Source organism: Lutjanus erythropterus, chromosome 2 (genome assembly GCF_056507025.1).
Source record: "Lutjanus erythropterus isolate fLutEry1 chromosome 2, fLutEry1.hap2, whole genome shotgun sequence".
NCBI lineage: Eukaryota > Metazoa > Chordata > Actinopteri > Lutjaniformes > Lutjanidae > Lutjanus > Lutjanus erythropterus.
This window is the reverse complement of record NC_139318.1, coordinates 40165981-40183798: the sequence shown is the minus strand read 5'-3', so window position 1 is coordinate 40183798 and position 17818 is coordinate 40165981. Positions and strand designations below refer to the sequence as shown.

At 39.7% G+C, this 17818-nt stretch overlaps 1 protein-coding gene across 1 annotated transcript in view; it reads left to right on the top strand.

Moving 5' to 3' along the window:
* The first annotated feature begins 10118 nt into the window (after nt 1-10118).
* The window catches only part of stab1 (stabilin 1), a 96767-nt gene continuing 89067 nt past the window's right edge, over nt 10119-17818 (top strand). The window contains exons 1-3 of the mRNA XM_084739564.1: nt 10119-10717; nt 13147-13274; nt 13406-13521. Of these exons, the coding sequence (XP_084595690.1) occupies nt 10664-10717; nt 13147-13274; nt 13406-13521 (298 nt within the window). The 5' untranslated portion in view covers nt 10119-10663. The remainder of the gene's footprint in view (nt 10718-13146; nt 13275-13405; nt 13522-17818) is intronic.

The following is a 17818-nucleotide window of genomic DNA, read 5'->3' as shown; positions in this document are numbered from 1 at the left end:
CTTGAAAAGAGGGAAGAATGTCCACTTAACAAACATACACCCTTTAGTTTTTTAAAGGTCACGATGCTCTACTCCCCGTTCTCCTCCATATTATGCACACAGCGTCACCACCCCAGTAAGAACGGCCCCCCAGAAGACTTTGGATTGGTTCGACTATCTCGAATTGTTTCCACCCAGTTTTAGTATCAAATCCTGGAATATTGTCCTCAGTTGAGCAAAGCGGTAAGAGACTCACTTGTGAGTCTATGGTGACACTCTCAGTTTTCCATATGAAAAGTGTCTTGGGCTGCACAAGTAATGAACATATTATTGAAATCACAATATTCAAATCACAGAGTAAAAATGTGTGACAAAACATCATAATAATGAAGAATCGTAGTTCTGCAGAGATGCTCTGGCCTACAAATTTTATTCTCCAGATGAAAGAAAACATGTTTGTTTGGCACAGACCCCAACAAATGTCACACCATCATGATTTGATTTTTTTTTTTGGCAAACATGAAAATTGTGATGCAAAAATTATCATTCCATTAACCGACTCATATCGCACTTGCAATATCTGTCTAATTAATTGCAATATGATTCTTTTACGATATTGTGCAGCCGTAAAAGTGACACAGTTGTGTGGAGAAGTGGGGGAAGAAAAAAAATAGCTCAAGAAAGTTTAAACCCCAGCGTCTACTTGCAAAGATCTCACCAGTCACATCATATCACAGCAGGATATTTTTGTGATTTGATCAGAGTTTACTCTCAGTAAACACGCCAGAGAAAACAAATAGAGGGGTTGTGTCTTGACATTGTGTTGCGACAAAAGTTGAGCCAAGTTAAACTTTTTGCTGGATGAGTTGGTGTTTTATTGTCAACGAGGCCCCCGTCTTTAAACGCGATTTTCGTCTCTGTGTGCTCAGAGGAATTAGTTCATACGCTGTGTTGTCTGATCACAATAAAAGTGAAAGTAGGGCTGAATGATAAATGATATAAAAATTATCACAACAAACTATTTCATTTCAGTAGTTATAGACAAGTTTTAATAACGTATTTTCAATAAAGACCAGAGGATGAAAGGCTGAAATTAACCACTTTATCTATGGAGGCACACAGGCAATAATTTTGAAGTTAACACTGAAAAAAGCACACAAATTAATAAATAAATAAATAAATAAATATAGATAAATTAATCATCTCATGCTGATACACATTGAATATTGGTGTGCTAATTTTTATGTCGTTTTTAGTAACAGTTTCCTCACAGTTTCCGTTGTGTCACATGTACAACACCTGTCAAATGACTGACTGTTTGCATTTCACTTGTAGCATGCTCCATTTTCAAGGATTCAAGTTTTTTTTATTATTGTTATAAAACACAGGGTTGTACCACAGAATTTGACTTGTAGTTCCTTCAAGCTACACACAAAATACAGATACATATTGCTGTGTTTTACCACCCAGGCCTAACTCAATGATTCTTCCCGTTCTTTATGACTCTTTACTTCACTGCGTACTGTTGTTGTGATTATTCGTTTCCGAAAGTCACGATAATTGTAACTTTTCAGCTTTCCCTGTTGAGATGATCCATCATGCACTTGTTTTGAAGCATACTGGGGCCTTTAGTCGTACTTCTTACAGATTTGAAGGGATGCTGCGCTGATCGCGCACAGTTTGGTGTCCGCCACAGAAAAAAACTGAGGCTTAGTCGGACTCAACGGACACCAGACTGCCATTACAGACAGCAGGAGGAGCCTCTGACCTCACATGGAGCCGAAACAGTTGGATTTTCTGGCACAACCTCACTCAGAGCAGATTCACTTACTTGGTGGATGACTTCACTGACAGACTGACAGACAGACAGACAGACAGGCAGACTGACAGACTGGTGTTGCACAGCAGGGGGCGCTGCAGACAGTCCACAGGAGTTCTACAAGATTTTAACCAACAGCGTGTCGTTTCTGGTAAATCCTCTCTGTCCTCTCCAGAGTCAGATTACAAGATCAGTTTCATCTCTGTGTCCAGAGCAAAGATCCAGGATGTATTAAACCGCTTCCTAACTGGAAGTCAGCGAACGCGAGCTGATGGAGGGTGAAAAATTCTCCAGATGTAATACAGAGGACTAAGTTTAGTGTCTAACTCTTTTCTTCATAACATCATTTTCTTAAATCAGCCATGTTTCTATATAACTGGGGGGCAGTTTACTCACTTGTAACTTCCTATAGTCCTGTTTTCCTTCCTAATTAGGGCTGAAACGATTCTTACCTCCCAATTCAATCAGATACTTGGGTGTCAAGTTGATTAATATTGCAGTTCAATATTAGGATTTATTGTAATTTTTGTTGGCTTTTTTAACATTAGATCATGGGGCAAAAAGTTTAATCATACACTTCTAGAGAAACTAAATCATAAGTCGTATTTCTGAAAACAATCCACGTCACATTTCAGTCAGTGTTTCTTAATTTTATTTCAGCACATGGAGCAGGTTAGGACATCCTCATTACCAGAAACTGACTGGAGCAATCAGCTGTTTGCTCACTCGCTCGTTCGCATCGCCTCCAGTTAGGAAGCGGTGTTAGCCTAGCTTAGCACAAAGACTGGAAGCAGGGAGAAACTGCTAGCCTAGCTCCATCAAAAGAGAAAAAAAAAATCCATCTTACAACAAATCCAAAGCTCTTTGATTTTCATTTTGTTATTTGTGTAAAGTTGCTCTTAAAACCAAAAATCACTTTTATATATTTCCATTTTTACATTTCGGCAGTCTGACTCTGGGTGAGGCGACGAGAGGATTTCCCAAAATGACTGCTGTTTTAATTAGCACACACACACTCACACACACACACTCACACTGCTGCTTGGCACAATCTGCTCTCTGAACATTTTATTTCTTGCACACTGTAATTAATTAAGCAGTATTCCTGAACTGTATATTGTTATTAATATTATATTAATATAATTGTTGCTTTGGGACAGACGGATGTTTTCCATCCTGAAGCGGATTTTGTACTAAACACGAAGCTTCTGATGACGTTTCCAACATGAACTCTGAAATGTCATATTTAGTATTATCATCCAGTATTATTTTTATATTTTCTTTGTGTTTTATTTTATTGTATGTTATGTTTTTCGTACATTATTATCGACAAATGGGAAGCCAGCCAGCGCTGGACCCTCCCCACCCTTCACCACTGTTGTTTACGTTACAAGTTGTTGTCTTGTTAAAGGGGAATGCCACTGAATTAAAGTGAAAATGAAAACATGTAACAATAATTCCTGCGAAGGTGGTGGTTTTTTGGATGTTCTTAGAAAGTCAGCAGGATTTAACCACACTTGGCACTTTTCAGCTGATGCAGCAATTACACCAGAAACCCAGCCCTGAGGGTGTATCATCTAAAAAAAGGATATTTACACATAACTCTGGAAATTTAGCGTCTTACTTCAAGTGAAGAAAATTAGCCAATAGACTAAATCACTCTCTTGTCACGTTAACAACAACAGTCACTTCCAGATTAAAAAAAATGGCAGTTGATTTGAATTGCTGACATATGTAAAATTGTATAAAAAAAAAAATAAAAAAAAAAAACTCGTTAATTTCTGTTCTCATTTTCAGCTGTAACTAAAAGAGTTAAAAGTTAAACACGGTGGTCGGACCTCTCCAACATTCCTGCTGTGCTTATTTTATAAACCGCACTAGTGACGTAGAATAACAATACAAAAACAAAATATAAAACATCAACTCAGGGGAGACAAAGAAGCGAAAGAAAAAAGATAAAATAAACAAATCTAAAATAAAGAGTTTCATGTTGAATCTTCAGTGTTTTGTTACATCAAAGAATGCAATTTAATACAATGGATAAATGCAAATGTGTGTATACACACAGAGTAGAAACTTGCAGGAAATATAAGTGAAGAGTAACTTAAAGCACAAATATGATGTTTTGATGGATTTAGTGGCATCTATCAGTGAGCTTGCAGACACTTCATGTCACCTTTCTCTTCCAAGTGTTTATGATGGAGAATCGTTGGTGGCCACAAAAATATTGTGCAAAATGCAAATAGCCACATCAAGCCAGGTTGGGTTGTCTGTTCTGGGCTACTGTAGAAACATGATGCTGCAACATGGCGACCACTATGGAAGAGGACCTGCACCTGCTGCAGATATAAAGGGCTCATTCTAAGGTAAAGAAAACACACAAATATTCATATTTTCAAGTGATTGTACACTAATAAAAACATACTAATGGATATTATGTAACTTTTTTGCTATATTCTGCCAATAAATCCTCATAAATCTTACACACTGGACTTTTAATAAGAACTATATGAAACATAAATGACTTTAAAACTTTTCTGGAAGGGGTTGTTGGGCAAGACTTTGACTCCTTTGTATTTCTGAACTGCTGGTTATGGTCAGGCCGAGAACCATTTGTTTTCCATATGAGACAAAAAAAACATCTTAAAAACATGGAAACAAAGAATTTACCAAAAGTTCCCGTCAGCAGTTAATCGCTCTCGCCGCTCAGTGAGGTTTTGATGACTTGGCGGTTCAGCTGCACAAAACATACATACCGCCACCTTTCAACTGATTCTACTTCCTCTATTTCCTGTCTGTCGGAGAGGCAACTCATGAAATTTCCTTTTTAGGGACACTTTAACAGACCGAGGACAGAGATACTGTACCAGGAAGTGTCTGATCAGCAGAAATGGTGAACTGACCTCTGACTGGCATCTTCTGGGTTCCATCAGGTCAGCCGATAGGGAAGAATTTCAGTTTCAGACTCTGCTTTCATGTGAAGAGAAACACTGTAATGAAGACACTACATCAGCATCCCAGAACTTCACATCACATGAAGAGTTTGGATCCAAACAGGATTTCCAAACAAAGTGACAGTCAGTGTGCCAAGACGACATGACAGTGCATTTTGAAGAACAAACAGTCCAGCTGGGAAACTGCTCTGGAGTGTGTTCGTGTGTTTTATCTCTTTAGTGTGTCAGCAGGATATCTCCTGTATCAAACTTATCAACATATTTCCAATAAATCCACATTGCAAGTTGGACATTTTACCGTTTTCTCATGAAGTGCTGCACTTGCTCAAGTGAAAACAATCAGCTCATGTATGCTTTGTTTGTCTGTTAATCTGATTTTTGATGCATATTCAGATGCAGATTGAGGTGTTACATTTTCTTTTATTAAAATAACAAAATTAGAGGACCTCACTGCCTTGGAGGTATTAAGCGCTTCTGTGAATGCTTTCCAGCTTCTCTGCCAAATTAGCTCTGGTTCTTTGACTGGTTCCGTTCTAGATTCTGGGAACTATCTAGCAAACAGCCCACTTTTTCACAATTTTTAAGCAGAAGGATGCATCATCAACAGAGGATGTTGCTCAGTGCACAATGACCTGTAGCATACACCACACCCACTTTGGTTCTCATTTCAGTTCAAGAAAATATGCTACTTTGATTCCAGCCGGACAACAAACCTTGTAGGTTATTTTCGGTTAAATTGCTCCAAATGATTCAAAGCTAGGTGCGCAAACTGGAGGGAAACTGCTTCCATGTTGGTGGAAAAGGCCTACAAGAGGTCTTCAGGCGTCAAAAACATTTTCCCTACCTGAAAATGAGCTGTGACCACTCAGTTTGCAAAATAATAATCATAATAGCAAAAACTTTGGTACAAGTTAGCTAACTGTCCAGTTTAGAAGGAAACAGTTTTGTGCAGGGTAGTTAACTTTTATTATTATTATTCAGGTTGGCTAACAATTTGGTTTAGCAGCTATAATCGTTCTAGTTAGTTTAACTAGCAGTTTAGCAACAATTTTTTTTTATGCAGGTTAGATTTAGCAGGTACAACAGTTTGCTTCAGATTAGCTAGTTTAAGTCAGGTTTTCAATTAATATTTGGGTCAGTTACAGTAAACTAACAGTTCAGTTTAGCACCTAATATGTTGGTCAGCAGCTAGCAGTTGCTAAAACAGTTTGGTTCAGGTTAGCTAAGTGCTTGTTTAGCAGCTTGGTTTCAGTTAGTAACAGTTCAGATTTTCAGTTAGACTAATGTGTGGTTCAGGTAAGGTAACACTACAGTTTAACACCTTCATTGGTCAGGTTTATTTAACAGTTCTGTCTAGCAGCTAGCTGTTTGATTCAAGTTAGTTAAAGACTAGCATAGCAAAGTCAATGAATGTTTTAAGTTGTATGTGATTTGAAGGTCATTAATTGTTGTTTGTTGTTTTTGGGTAAAGTAGATTAATAAGGAAAGGTTGCCAGAGAGTCATCCATTTTTGAAGGATACAAACAATTACCTGTGCACCGTCACCACTCATCTAGCCCAGTAGTCTGAACACGTTCAACTGGAGTAACCTGGTTTAAAGTTCACACAAGCAATGAACAATAAAAACAATAATGGGATTACTTTTCAGTCTTTTCCAACAAGGAAACTAACAAGGCCAACCTTACCAAGGATCCAAGGTTCTCCAATTCCACATGTGCTCTCCTATTGTCCTATTGTCCTAATGTTTCCAGGGTCCTGTGTTCCCCGGCTTCATAACACACGGGCAGGGATAGCATAGACTTTGAACCCTGGGAATACAGATATGTTCCCTTGGTCACCCTGTAGTTTGACAGGCACTGATGACCCAGTAAAGTTGGACCATTAAAGTTCATTGCAAGCCTACTGCGAGTCTTTTTCCCCAGATATTCTGTTGAATACAGTTAAAAGTGTCCTTTGATAAACAGTTGGAGCAGAAAGACACCAGGGAACATCAGAGGGATGTGACACTGATAGTAAATCCTTTCTCACTTCCTCTTATCTTTCATGGTTTTTCTTGTCTGTCCGTCTGTTTTCCGGCTCAGAGTGCTGATTGGAGAAATTTGTTGAGGTTGAGACGGTCACCAGGACACGGGCATCCATGACCTTTGGCTCAGGCCTCTGTCTCTCTTCAATCCTTGATTCATGTTTTTTTTTTGTCACATTTCTCACAGTCAGCAGTGAGTAAAGTGTGTGTGTGTGTGTGTGTGTGTGTGTGTGTGTGTTGGTGCTGTTATGCAACATTCAAAGATGGCGTCCTTCAGACGGTGTTTTAATTCATTTGTCTTGTAATCAGTTAGTCTCAAGGCTTCGACCACATTTGATCAGACCAAAGAACACCCTGATAAATGGACAATATCAGCCGTCAGCAGTATGCAGGGACAGACATTATGTCAAACAACTGATAAATATCAGCATGTAACTGAATTAATCTTGTGTGGTCCAACAGTAACTCCTCTTTTTGTCATGTCAGACAACATTTTATCATTTCATAATCCTTCGTACTGGACAAATCTGCTGATGGGGTCACTCCATTACATCTAAGTTTAAGGATTTTTAAAATGTTTTTCGCAGTGTGGCTCTATGGGTGGCCATGTTGGTCTGTCTTTCTTTCCAGTGTACTATTTTGGTCTATGTATTTTGGAGGAACTCGACCGTTACAAGGGCTTTTTACATGGAAAGTTTAGCGAAGAGTGTAACAATACAAAAAAAATAAATAACACATAAAAAGTGTCAATCCCACCATTTAGAGGAGCATCAAACATCCTAAAAAATATATAAAAATGTGGTACAAACCACAAAAACCGCATTGCTTTCTCCATAAGTACGTTACTCCATGTTTTCTTCTTCTTTTGTTGCTGGGTGCTACTGATGAGTTGGTGACACTAATTGTTACCATGGTAACATGGATCTTAAGTTAGTCTGGGAGTGAGCGGTCGGTTTCACAAAGATATTTTAGACTAGCCCTAATTTGCTCAGAGATTAGTCTGCTGCAAGTTAGATCACTTCACAGAAGTAAAGTCTGACTAACTGTTAGACAAAATAAGAAACCTTAACCCCGAGGCTGACTCAGGCTTAAGATCCATGTTACCATGGTAACAATCAGTGCCACCAACTGATAAAGAGGAAAGAGGAGAACATGGCTCATAATTTGTGGTTTGATAACGTCCTTATGGAGAGAGCAGTGATTTCTTTGCATCTTGTACCATATTTTTAGATATTTTTTGCACATTCTTGATGTTCCTCTCAACGGTGGGATTAACACTGTATACTGACACTGCAATTTCTTCCATATCAGATTTTTATTTATTTATTTTTATTTTTTTTTTCTGTATGTTGGGCTCTTTGCTAAACTTTACATGTAAAATGTCCCCCTAACTGATGAGTTCCTCCAAAAGAAATATTTTCTGCTGGAGTAAACAGAGCTGAGAGGTTGGAGTGGTGGTCACTCGGCCATTTTTTTATTTATTTTGAAAAAAAAAATCTTAATTAGGTGGCCCCTGTAGCTCAGCTGGTGGAGCGTGCACCCCATGTACTCAGGCTATCAGTCCTCTACAGCGGCCGTCGGTTTGACTCCCACCTGCAGCTGATTTGCTGCATGTCATCCCCTCTCTCTCCTCCTTTCTGAAACTGGCCCAAAGTGTGTAATTTGGCTTACAGTTAGTCAGTCTTTACTTTTGTGAAATTGTTTAACTTGCAACAGACTTATCTACAAGCAAAACTGAGACTAGTCAAACACTACAGACTAGTCTAAATTATCTTTGTGAAACTGGCCCCAGAGGTCTTCTATGCTGTGGACGCCTTGGCTGATAGAGAGACAGAGCAGGGACCCCCAGCACGTCACTGGTGACTTCATTTTGAGCCAGAGTCTGGAGCCACGCTTCGAGCACCCACCCAAAACTAGCTGACCCGTTTACGAGCAGAGCTCAGCGGTCAATCATGACAAGTAACACCTTTTTTTTTAAACCAAACTAATCAGAAAAATTAACACATGAACAAACATCAGCATGATAAGAACTACCTAAAATATCAAGGAACCTCTTTGGGAAAAAATAATTTGACGTGTACTATGATGTTTTAGTTTGACCCGTGTCCCATCTGCTAACATGGAGGAGGAGGGATTTATGACCTGTACTGCAACCAGCCACCAGGAGGCAGCGGATGTGTTTTGGCTTCACGTTTGCATCGTCCTTCTTTATGTCAGTGTTTCAGACCAAATGTGAAGCAAATTTTAAAGGCGGCATGACTGAATATAAAGTCAATGCAGAGACAGACGTAGACGTTTACATTTGCCCCTGATGGCACAAAATATGACTAAGGTGTGACCATGTGAGTTTAGACAAAAAAAAAAAAGGACTTCTTGGTGAGCTTGAAGGTTGCTAGCTTGAAATCTCTCAACTGTGTTGGGAAATCTGTCACCGCTGAAGAGCCAGTGAGCAAGGCAGTAAACCCAGAATACCACAGCCGTTTGTCTGCCTGCTTCCTGCTATTGTTCTGCCTGCTTGCAGTTTGACCTTTGACACCTGTCTCTCTGTCAGACTCACCTCGCTGCGTCTGTCATGTGTTCGTTAAGTCAAACTAAATTAAAACAGGAAAGAAACTCAGTTTTCCCATTTGTTCCTTTTCATTCCGGGAGGCAGGCGAGGAGTTGTGTCAGCTGACGAGGAAATCCGTTCAAATCACACCGCCCCACTGGAAACACTTCCTGTCAGGAAGTGAGAGGATTTCTAACACGGCCACAACAACAGCTCGACTTCTCTTAGTCTCTCCTTTCAGACAGATATCATTCTAAGAGGCCAGGAGGGTTTAATATTACCTGCTTTGCCAATATTTTCTTTTTCTATCAATAGTTCCACATAACTGATCATATGCCACGCTTTGTCACAGGTTGCATCCGTCTGTTGGTTGTGAAAAGTTGACCCAGAAAGATGTTCCCTTCTCAGAGTCCTGGAGTAAAACTGTCCAGTATTTCACAAGAAAAGATTAGATAAAAAGGAAACTTACTATTATTTGGCATAGCTGAAATTCTTTTCCTTCTTATCTCCTTATTTGTAAATTATCTTATAAGTGCTTGGTGGGTCCCAGCAGTGATCTATAGACACTGTAGTACTTATTCATACTTTTACTTCTACTGTACACTTATTAGTGTTATTGTGACTGAAACAAGTGCTACTGTTACAGCTGCTACTTTACTTGTACTAATACTGTGCCTACTACTAGTACTGCTGCTGTTAGTACCCGGGCAGCAGCAGCAGGAGGAGGAGATGACCTCTGCTGGGAGGTTCCTAATGTGCCAGTTTCTGTTGTTGATTTTTTCCCCCCCGTCTTTCTCTTCCTAGATTAGAGAGGAAAAGACGTGACGCCAGCAGTCGCTCTAGCCGCTCTGGCTGCCGTCTGCCTCGCAGGACGCTGAGCTGAGGGTTAATTTGTTAGTTGTAATTTGTTAGCTCCTACATAACAGGGATTGTTGCCTTCTGGCTGAACTTGAGTGAGGAGTTCTGCTGATAATGCCAACACTGCCTGGACCCACCCTGTAGTTTATTTTTTTTAATCTTAAGTATTTTTATTTTTTGTCTATTAACAGCAGGTTGCTTTCAGTTTTACTACATTCATTGCTGTTGGAATAATAGTCAATTGTTTTTTAATAGTTTTTCCTGCACAGAGGATGTTGTTATCTGTGTGTTTTTTCCTGTAGCAAGTAGACCAGGGTGTGTTTTAAGTTCAGACTAGATGTGATAGGAGAAAACTAATGTAAAGAACCAACACCGCCTCAACACATTCTCCACTTTTTTTACTGATTTTTTTTTTTTTTTTTTGCTACTGACTGAGGAGGACGCTGGGTTGGTGGATTTATTTTTCCCGCTGGATGTGAGCCATGCTGCTGCTCCTGCTGCTGCTGCTCTGCCTGCAAACTTCACTGCAAGAGCAGGTAAGACACCTCCAACAAAGCTGTATCACCTGTTTACTCTCTTTAAATCTCTAAATTACAAGAGGTTTGCTTCACTCTCTGATGGATCCAAATGAACCATTCATTGTTTTTCTTCCAGAACCTGATCTCACAGAATACTTTTGCACATTTGTGCAGAATCTAAGGCTGATTTGTGCACAGAATGAATGAAAAGTTGTGGATCATGTGGCTTTTTGAACAAAGTGAAAATTTCTACTCTGAATTACTGTTTGTAGCACAACATCAAGAACAGTACTGATACAGTCCTGACAAAAGCTCTAATGGACCCGTAAAAAAATACCCTAGCAATTCATTATTGTACTTCTAGGAAGTTGGAGGACTCTCAAAAGACAGATTTCATTCATTTATTCATTTTCTGTAACCGCTTATTCCCTAAGGGTCGCGGGCTGCTGGAGCCTATCCCAGCCAACGTTGGGCGAGATGCAGGGTACACAAGTCGCCAGTTCAACGCAAGGCTAACACATAGAGACAGACAACCACTCACACTCACACCTACAGGCAATTTAGAGTCACCAGTTAGCATGCATGTCTTTGGGCTGTGGGAGGAAGCCGGAGAACCCGGAGAGAACCCATACAGACACGAGGAGAACATGCAAACTGAGCTGTCCCAGCCAGCTGGGGAATTTGAACCTTCTTGCTGTGAGGCAGCAGTGCTAACCACTGCACCACCGTGTCGCCCAGTGACGGTATCATGATTGACTACAGAAGAAAAGGACCATCCAGATTGAAAACCAGCATCTGTGATGGTATGGCAGTGTGTTAGTGCCCATGGCATCATGGGTAACTCTCAACTGAAAGGTACACACAGGTATTGGAGCAACATACGCTGCCATCCAGATGATGTCTTTTTCAAAGACATCCCTACTTATTTAAGCAAGACAATGCCAAGACACTTTCTGCATGTTACAATAGCGTGGCTTTGTAGTGAAAGAGTTCAGGTACTCACCTGACCTGCCTGCAGTCCAGAACTGTCTCCCAGTGAATATGTGTGGTGCATTATGAAGCACAAAATATGAGACAAGCCCCCAGACTGTTGAGCACCTGAAATCGTATATCCATCAAGAATGAGAAAGAAATTCACTTTAAAAACTTCAACAATTAGTGTCCTCAGTTCCCAAACACTTAATGAGTGTTGTTAATAGAAACTGTGATGTATCACAGTGGTTAACAGGCTCCTGTCACAACTTTTTTGGAACCTGTTTCAGGCAGCAAATTCAGAATTAACTAGTAACTAGTTAAATGCAAAAAATAATTCAATCTAGTAGAGTATAAAGTACACCTTCCAAAATATAGTGGAGTAAAATTATAAAGTAGCATGTAATAGAAATACTCAAAGTACCTCGAAACTGTACTTAAATATAGTGCTTGAGTAAATGTACTTAGTTACTTTCCACCACTGGCTAAATGCTGATATAAGAAGAAGACATTCTTTATTTATCCCCTGGGGAAATTACATATTTTCACTTTGTTGTTATTTTACAATCAGAGGCCAGAAATACACACACATGCACAAACAAGGCTTACAGACATATTATTGGAGAGAGGCTGCACATATGCATATATGTACATACAGTATATACAGTCAAGCGCCCCAGGCAGTTAGGGGTTCAGTACCTTACCAAGTGCACCTCAGCAATGCCCAAGAGGTGAACTGACATTTGTCCGGCTGTCTGGTTCGTGCTGGACTTGAACCAGCGACCCTCCAGTTCCCAAGTCAGGTCCTTGCAGACTGAACTACTGCTGTCCCATCAGCATGCTAACATACTCACAGTGAAAATGCTAATGACAAAGCTGCTGTTTTACAGGTAATATTTACCTGATTCACAATCCTAGTTTAGCCTGAACGTGCCAACATTTTATAATCAGTCCAAAATACAAAATATAGCCGATGTCATACGTGGTTGGTGTTTTTTTTTTTCTTTTCAGAGTGAATTTAATATTTTAAATTTATCCTTAACATTGGGACGCTGTGTAAAACATAAATAAAAACAGAATGCAATGATTTGCAAATACTTTTCAACCTATATTGAATTGAGTACAGTACAAAGGCAAGATATTTCATGTTAAAACTGATTAACTTAATAAACTTATTAAGGTACCTTGAATATACTGGGAGGCTCCAACCCACATCAGGGGAAGCTCAGTGAATGGAAGTAAAACAATATAGAGAGCTGAAGTCGCTCATCTTCTGGCGGACCAGCATGGGACCCTACATCAGAAAAAGTTTGAGCAGTACGCAAATATTTAAATTATGCCACAAGTGATATTTGTTATATGCCACCTTAGAAGAACACATTTCTGTGAATATAAAGAGAAATACAGCACAGAGAGAAGGTGGTATGAGATTGTAATATTGGTCGTGCAGTCATAGATCTCCTCTGCTCCCTCAGACTCCTCCTCCTGGTCGGTGTGACATCCTGCAGGGGGAGGACGTGTACTCCACCTGTACCTCCTGGGCTGCCTGTGCCACCAGCAGCTGCCCTCACAGCTTCACCAGCACTGGCACGACTAACTGCAGGTACTTAGCTTACAAACCCACAGCTCTTCAAACAGATACACACTAACTGTGGCTTAGTAGTAGCAGTAGTAATAGTAGTACTATGGTGTGAAGGAACAGTTACGTCATCTCACGTCTACTGTGTGCTGCAGTTATGTGGTGCAGATCGGCGGCAGGGAGATGGAGCTGGATGGATGTCAGCATGTGTGTTCCAAGAGGTACATGCAGCCCGTATGCTGCTCACAGTACTGGGGACCTCTGTGTCTACGTAAGACAAACACACACACGTACACATACACATGCACACAGAGTATTTTCATTAAGGCTGACAGCAGCAACACATGAAAAGAATGCGGCCTCCTCATTCATTTTAAGCAGACGGCCGTGCTTGTTCAGGGAGGGTCATGTCACAGAGGCAGAAAGATCTTTGTCTTAAAACCATTGCTCTTAGTTTTATAAGCTGCTGTGGAGGAGGATGGATGGTTTTCCTGTGATTTCTTCCTGAGGATTAAGTAGATGTCATCACAGACAACTTTGTGTCCTCAACCGCCCCTATACCATTGACTTATTATAGAACTAGTCAGGGCTTTGCTGCTCGGCCTTGCAGCCTTGCTTTCCAGTGGCCACTCGCAGAATTGCAGCAAAAAATCCCCACCAGCCCAAAAAGTATTTTCCTCCATAGGTTACTATTGACCTGCAGAGGTTTTATATTTGTAAAGCTTTCCTCTCATTTTAAAAATATACAACATCACCACAATGTAAAGTATATGAGGCAGGTGGGGGCAAGGGGGGAAACAGTACTACATATTTAGTTGGCTGTATAACCAGGAAGTAAACCTGGAAGCTAGAAAAGTTTTGCAGCTTATGCGCCAGGCAAGTAACTCTCACTGGACTGAAGGGGGCGCCAACTTTGCATTCACTATCTAGTTCCTTATAATATGCCTCTGCCCTATACACTGTGGAGTCCCACAAAGTTCAATCCTTGGTCCCATCCTCTTCTCACTCTAAATGTTACTTCTGGGAAACTTGGTTAGCCAGCTCAATTCCCGCCCCTTTTCACTCTGTGCTCCAATGACAGCTGAGCAAGCCTGGTACCTTGGTCAACTTTCTCCTTTCCTGTTTCCTATATTTTTATATACTCTGCGCTAGGCTTGTCTGTGTAGAAAAGAAAACCACGTTTGCAGATAATTTAAAAGCTGTTGCTAGATGACCTGTAAAAGCGACATTATCTTACATCTTAAGTGAGATAATGTTGGCAAAACGCTACCAAACTTATTATCAAATCTACATAAGTAGTAGTGTTTTGCTAACTTAAGATGTGACCCTATATGTCACTTTTACAGGAAAAGGAGAAAAGTGACTAACCTTGCTCAGCTGTTACTGCAGCACAGAGGAAAACAGGGTGGGACTTGGGAGAGGATAATGGCATCTTCCACTGCTGCTATGCTGACAACATTCAGCAATATTTTTCAGTTAAGGCAAACAGTACGGGTAATATTGGTATCCTACATGGCTGCCAGGCTGTTTTTGAAGGAATGGATGTCACTCAGCTTCCTTCGGCTAAACAATCCTGGCCACCAATGTTAAACCCTCCTCAAGAAACCTGTGTATAATCTTTGACCAGAACCTGAACTTTGACCCAAGCTTGTGGAAACCTGTGCCTGGTTGCGTGAAACGATTCAGTCTAAGGTTTCCCCTAAATCTTCACAGAAAGATACCTTATGAAAAATGAGTTGCATAAATCACCATGAGGATTTCTTTTGGATGTTGTAAGAGGAAACATTTTAATCTTGAAGTGTTTGCCCATAGCTACTTGAGTATTTAATGAGTATATGTTTTAATTACATGTCAAGATAATATAAGGTGATACAGAAATGGCTGTAATAATGGTTAGGAATGTCCATCTATGCACAAATTAGCCTATTTCTAAGACCTACTGATGGTTTGTCATTTTTAAAAAAGTGGGTCCCCAGAAAAAAAAAAAAAAAAAAATTGGGAAACACTGGACGTGACCATTCTAGTTCTATTCTTATTCTAGAGATATAGATAGAATAGAATAGACACTCATCACTTGCAGGGTGCCCACACAATCTTTCCCCTTCATACATTTTTGAACTTTTTAAGCCGTTTTCCACCTCTAGGCTGTTCAGATCATCCGACCAAGGTAAATCCAAGAGTGATTACATTCAGTTAGGGCCCTGTCTGTAATGAGCTTTAAAAAACTTCTCAAAACCCCAGTGTGAGGATATTCTGCTTTTCTCTATTTTATATCTGGTCTGTTGGTCTGACAAAACAAGACATTTGAAGACATCAAGCTCTGGGAAAATATGCAGTATTTTTTTTTTTTTTTAACATTTCATTGATTAAATGATAATTGGGTAAATAATCAGCTGGTTAACTGATGATGAAAACAACAGGTAGCTGCTGTTCAAGAATTTTTAAAAAAAGAATATTTAAAAACGCCACTTAACGGCATTTAACGTTTACTCAATGAGAGGGCGGGGCTGTTCTGTTTCTGTAGTTTTGATTGGTTGTTAAATTGATTGTCAGCCCTTTACGCCAATCATGTACCGATGTGGTCACACCAGACAGGACAGATTTTGGTAAATCAGGTAAAAGATAGAAAAGAAGTGGTAAACGTTTGGTTTAGAAAACTTCGACCTGTTCTGTTGTTACCGTCGCTTTTCGACAAGTAGTGAGTGAAAATTTATTTCTGTTACTGCTCAGTTCATGACCGAAGCTGCTGTTAGCTTGTTCAATGCAATTTTTGTTTCTTAACGTTTGCTTTAGCCTAACTAGTTATATGTTTTTACATTCACCGCTTTGCTTCAGCGAATTTCATGTGAGTTGGTTGGCCGTAAAATGCCCCGATTGTACTACTGGTCAGGTGTTTGCAATTAAAGATTAGCTTAACTTGAAAGTAGCCTAATTAGCAACGTCGAGCCACACCCAGAGCTAACAGTCACTGTCAGCTACACAGTTTGTTTACGCCGCTGCTCAGTTAGGAGAAATGACAGTTCATTTTGCATTTTTGTTATTTGGCTTATAGTGGTCGGTTAAGCGGTTCATTGTAGATAGTTAATGATTAATGTGAATAATTTGTTTCTAACCATGTGTACGTTATTATTTGCCATAACACACCCCCAGTTCAATTTTAGCAACCTGAGTTTTTGACTTAGTCTAAATGTTTTGCAGTTTCAGCAAGTTGAGTATAGTTTATTTTTAATATCAGACACTTGTTGTTTTTTTCCTAAAAGAAATGTCACCCCTTGAAGTCACCAGCAGGAAATTACATATAAAGACATTAGAGATACCATAAAAAAAATAATAAAATAATAATAATAAAAAAATGCCAGTACTGTTTCCAGTAAATGAACTTTGTGTACTGGCTGATACAGAATACTGATCTTATACCAGTGTGTTTAGAAAATAATCAATTTATTAACAGAAGTGCACTGAAAACTGCTTTTATGGATGATATATTCATAGAGGAGTTATGTTTTGGGGCTCGTAAAATACATGATACTGGGTAGGTGCGTAAACTCCTGAACAACCCCAAAAGATATAAGGCTGACATAAAAAAAAGAATGTATTAAAAAAGAGGTATTCTTTTCAAATTAAAATATTTCATTACTAGAAATCATATGTTATTTAACTTCCAACATTACATGTTCAGCAATGACTACCATTCCACCATTACCGATAAAGTATGCAGTTTATAAGATTAAAATTATTACGACCCCTGCCTCAATCAAACAATAACAAAAAAATTATTAGAATCTCTGCCAAGATAAATATTAGATTAAAAAAATACCCAAACATTTGGACATTGACATTTTTTGTAGAAATGTGTTTATTTGTAGAAAGCATTCGGGGTTTTCCTGTTCAGTTCAGTTTGACTGTTTTTGGAGCAATGGCCATTAGAGGAAGTGAAGCTCGAGACTAGGAGCAGCACTGGTTAGTGGTTAGCTGTTAGTTCACAATGTGACTGCTGCTATGACCCACATCTCCAAACAAGCCAGAGACAGAATACATCAAGACATTACGCAGAAGCATACACAGATGTTTTTTTTTTTTGTCTAGGTGAATTAATTACCACTAAGCCTGACAGCTGTACCTGCTACCACTGATACTGAGTGCTTGTGGCTGCCGACACCAGAGAAGAGATGTTGGTCAGCCTGAACCCTTGTCTCACACAGAGTCGCCTCCTTTGACTTGACTGCTGGGAAAAAAAGGACTTGATATGCTCTGGTTTGTCGCCAAACCATGAACAACCTGCTTGCAGCTCCGTGTTGGTCTCAGTTCATTTTAAGATAGCATATGAAAGTAGGCAGAAGGAAAAACAAAATACCCCAGGGATAAATGTTATTATTCACTGTCATCAACAAAAGAATTCCTTGCTGTGTCTGCAGCATTTTCTTGCCTTCGTGTTTCCTTCCTCCTCCTCCTCCTCTCTCTTCCTCTTGGCATCTGCTCTCCAGCCAATCAATAGGACAAATGACAGCCATGTGACCGTGACACATTCGTTTGACCCTGCGAGACTGCTGTCACTGCTTACGAGCCTT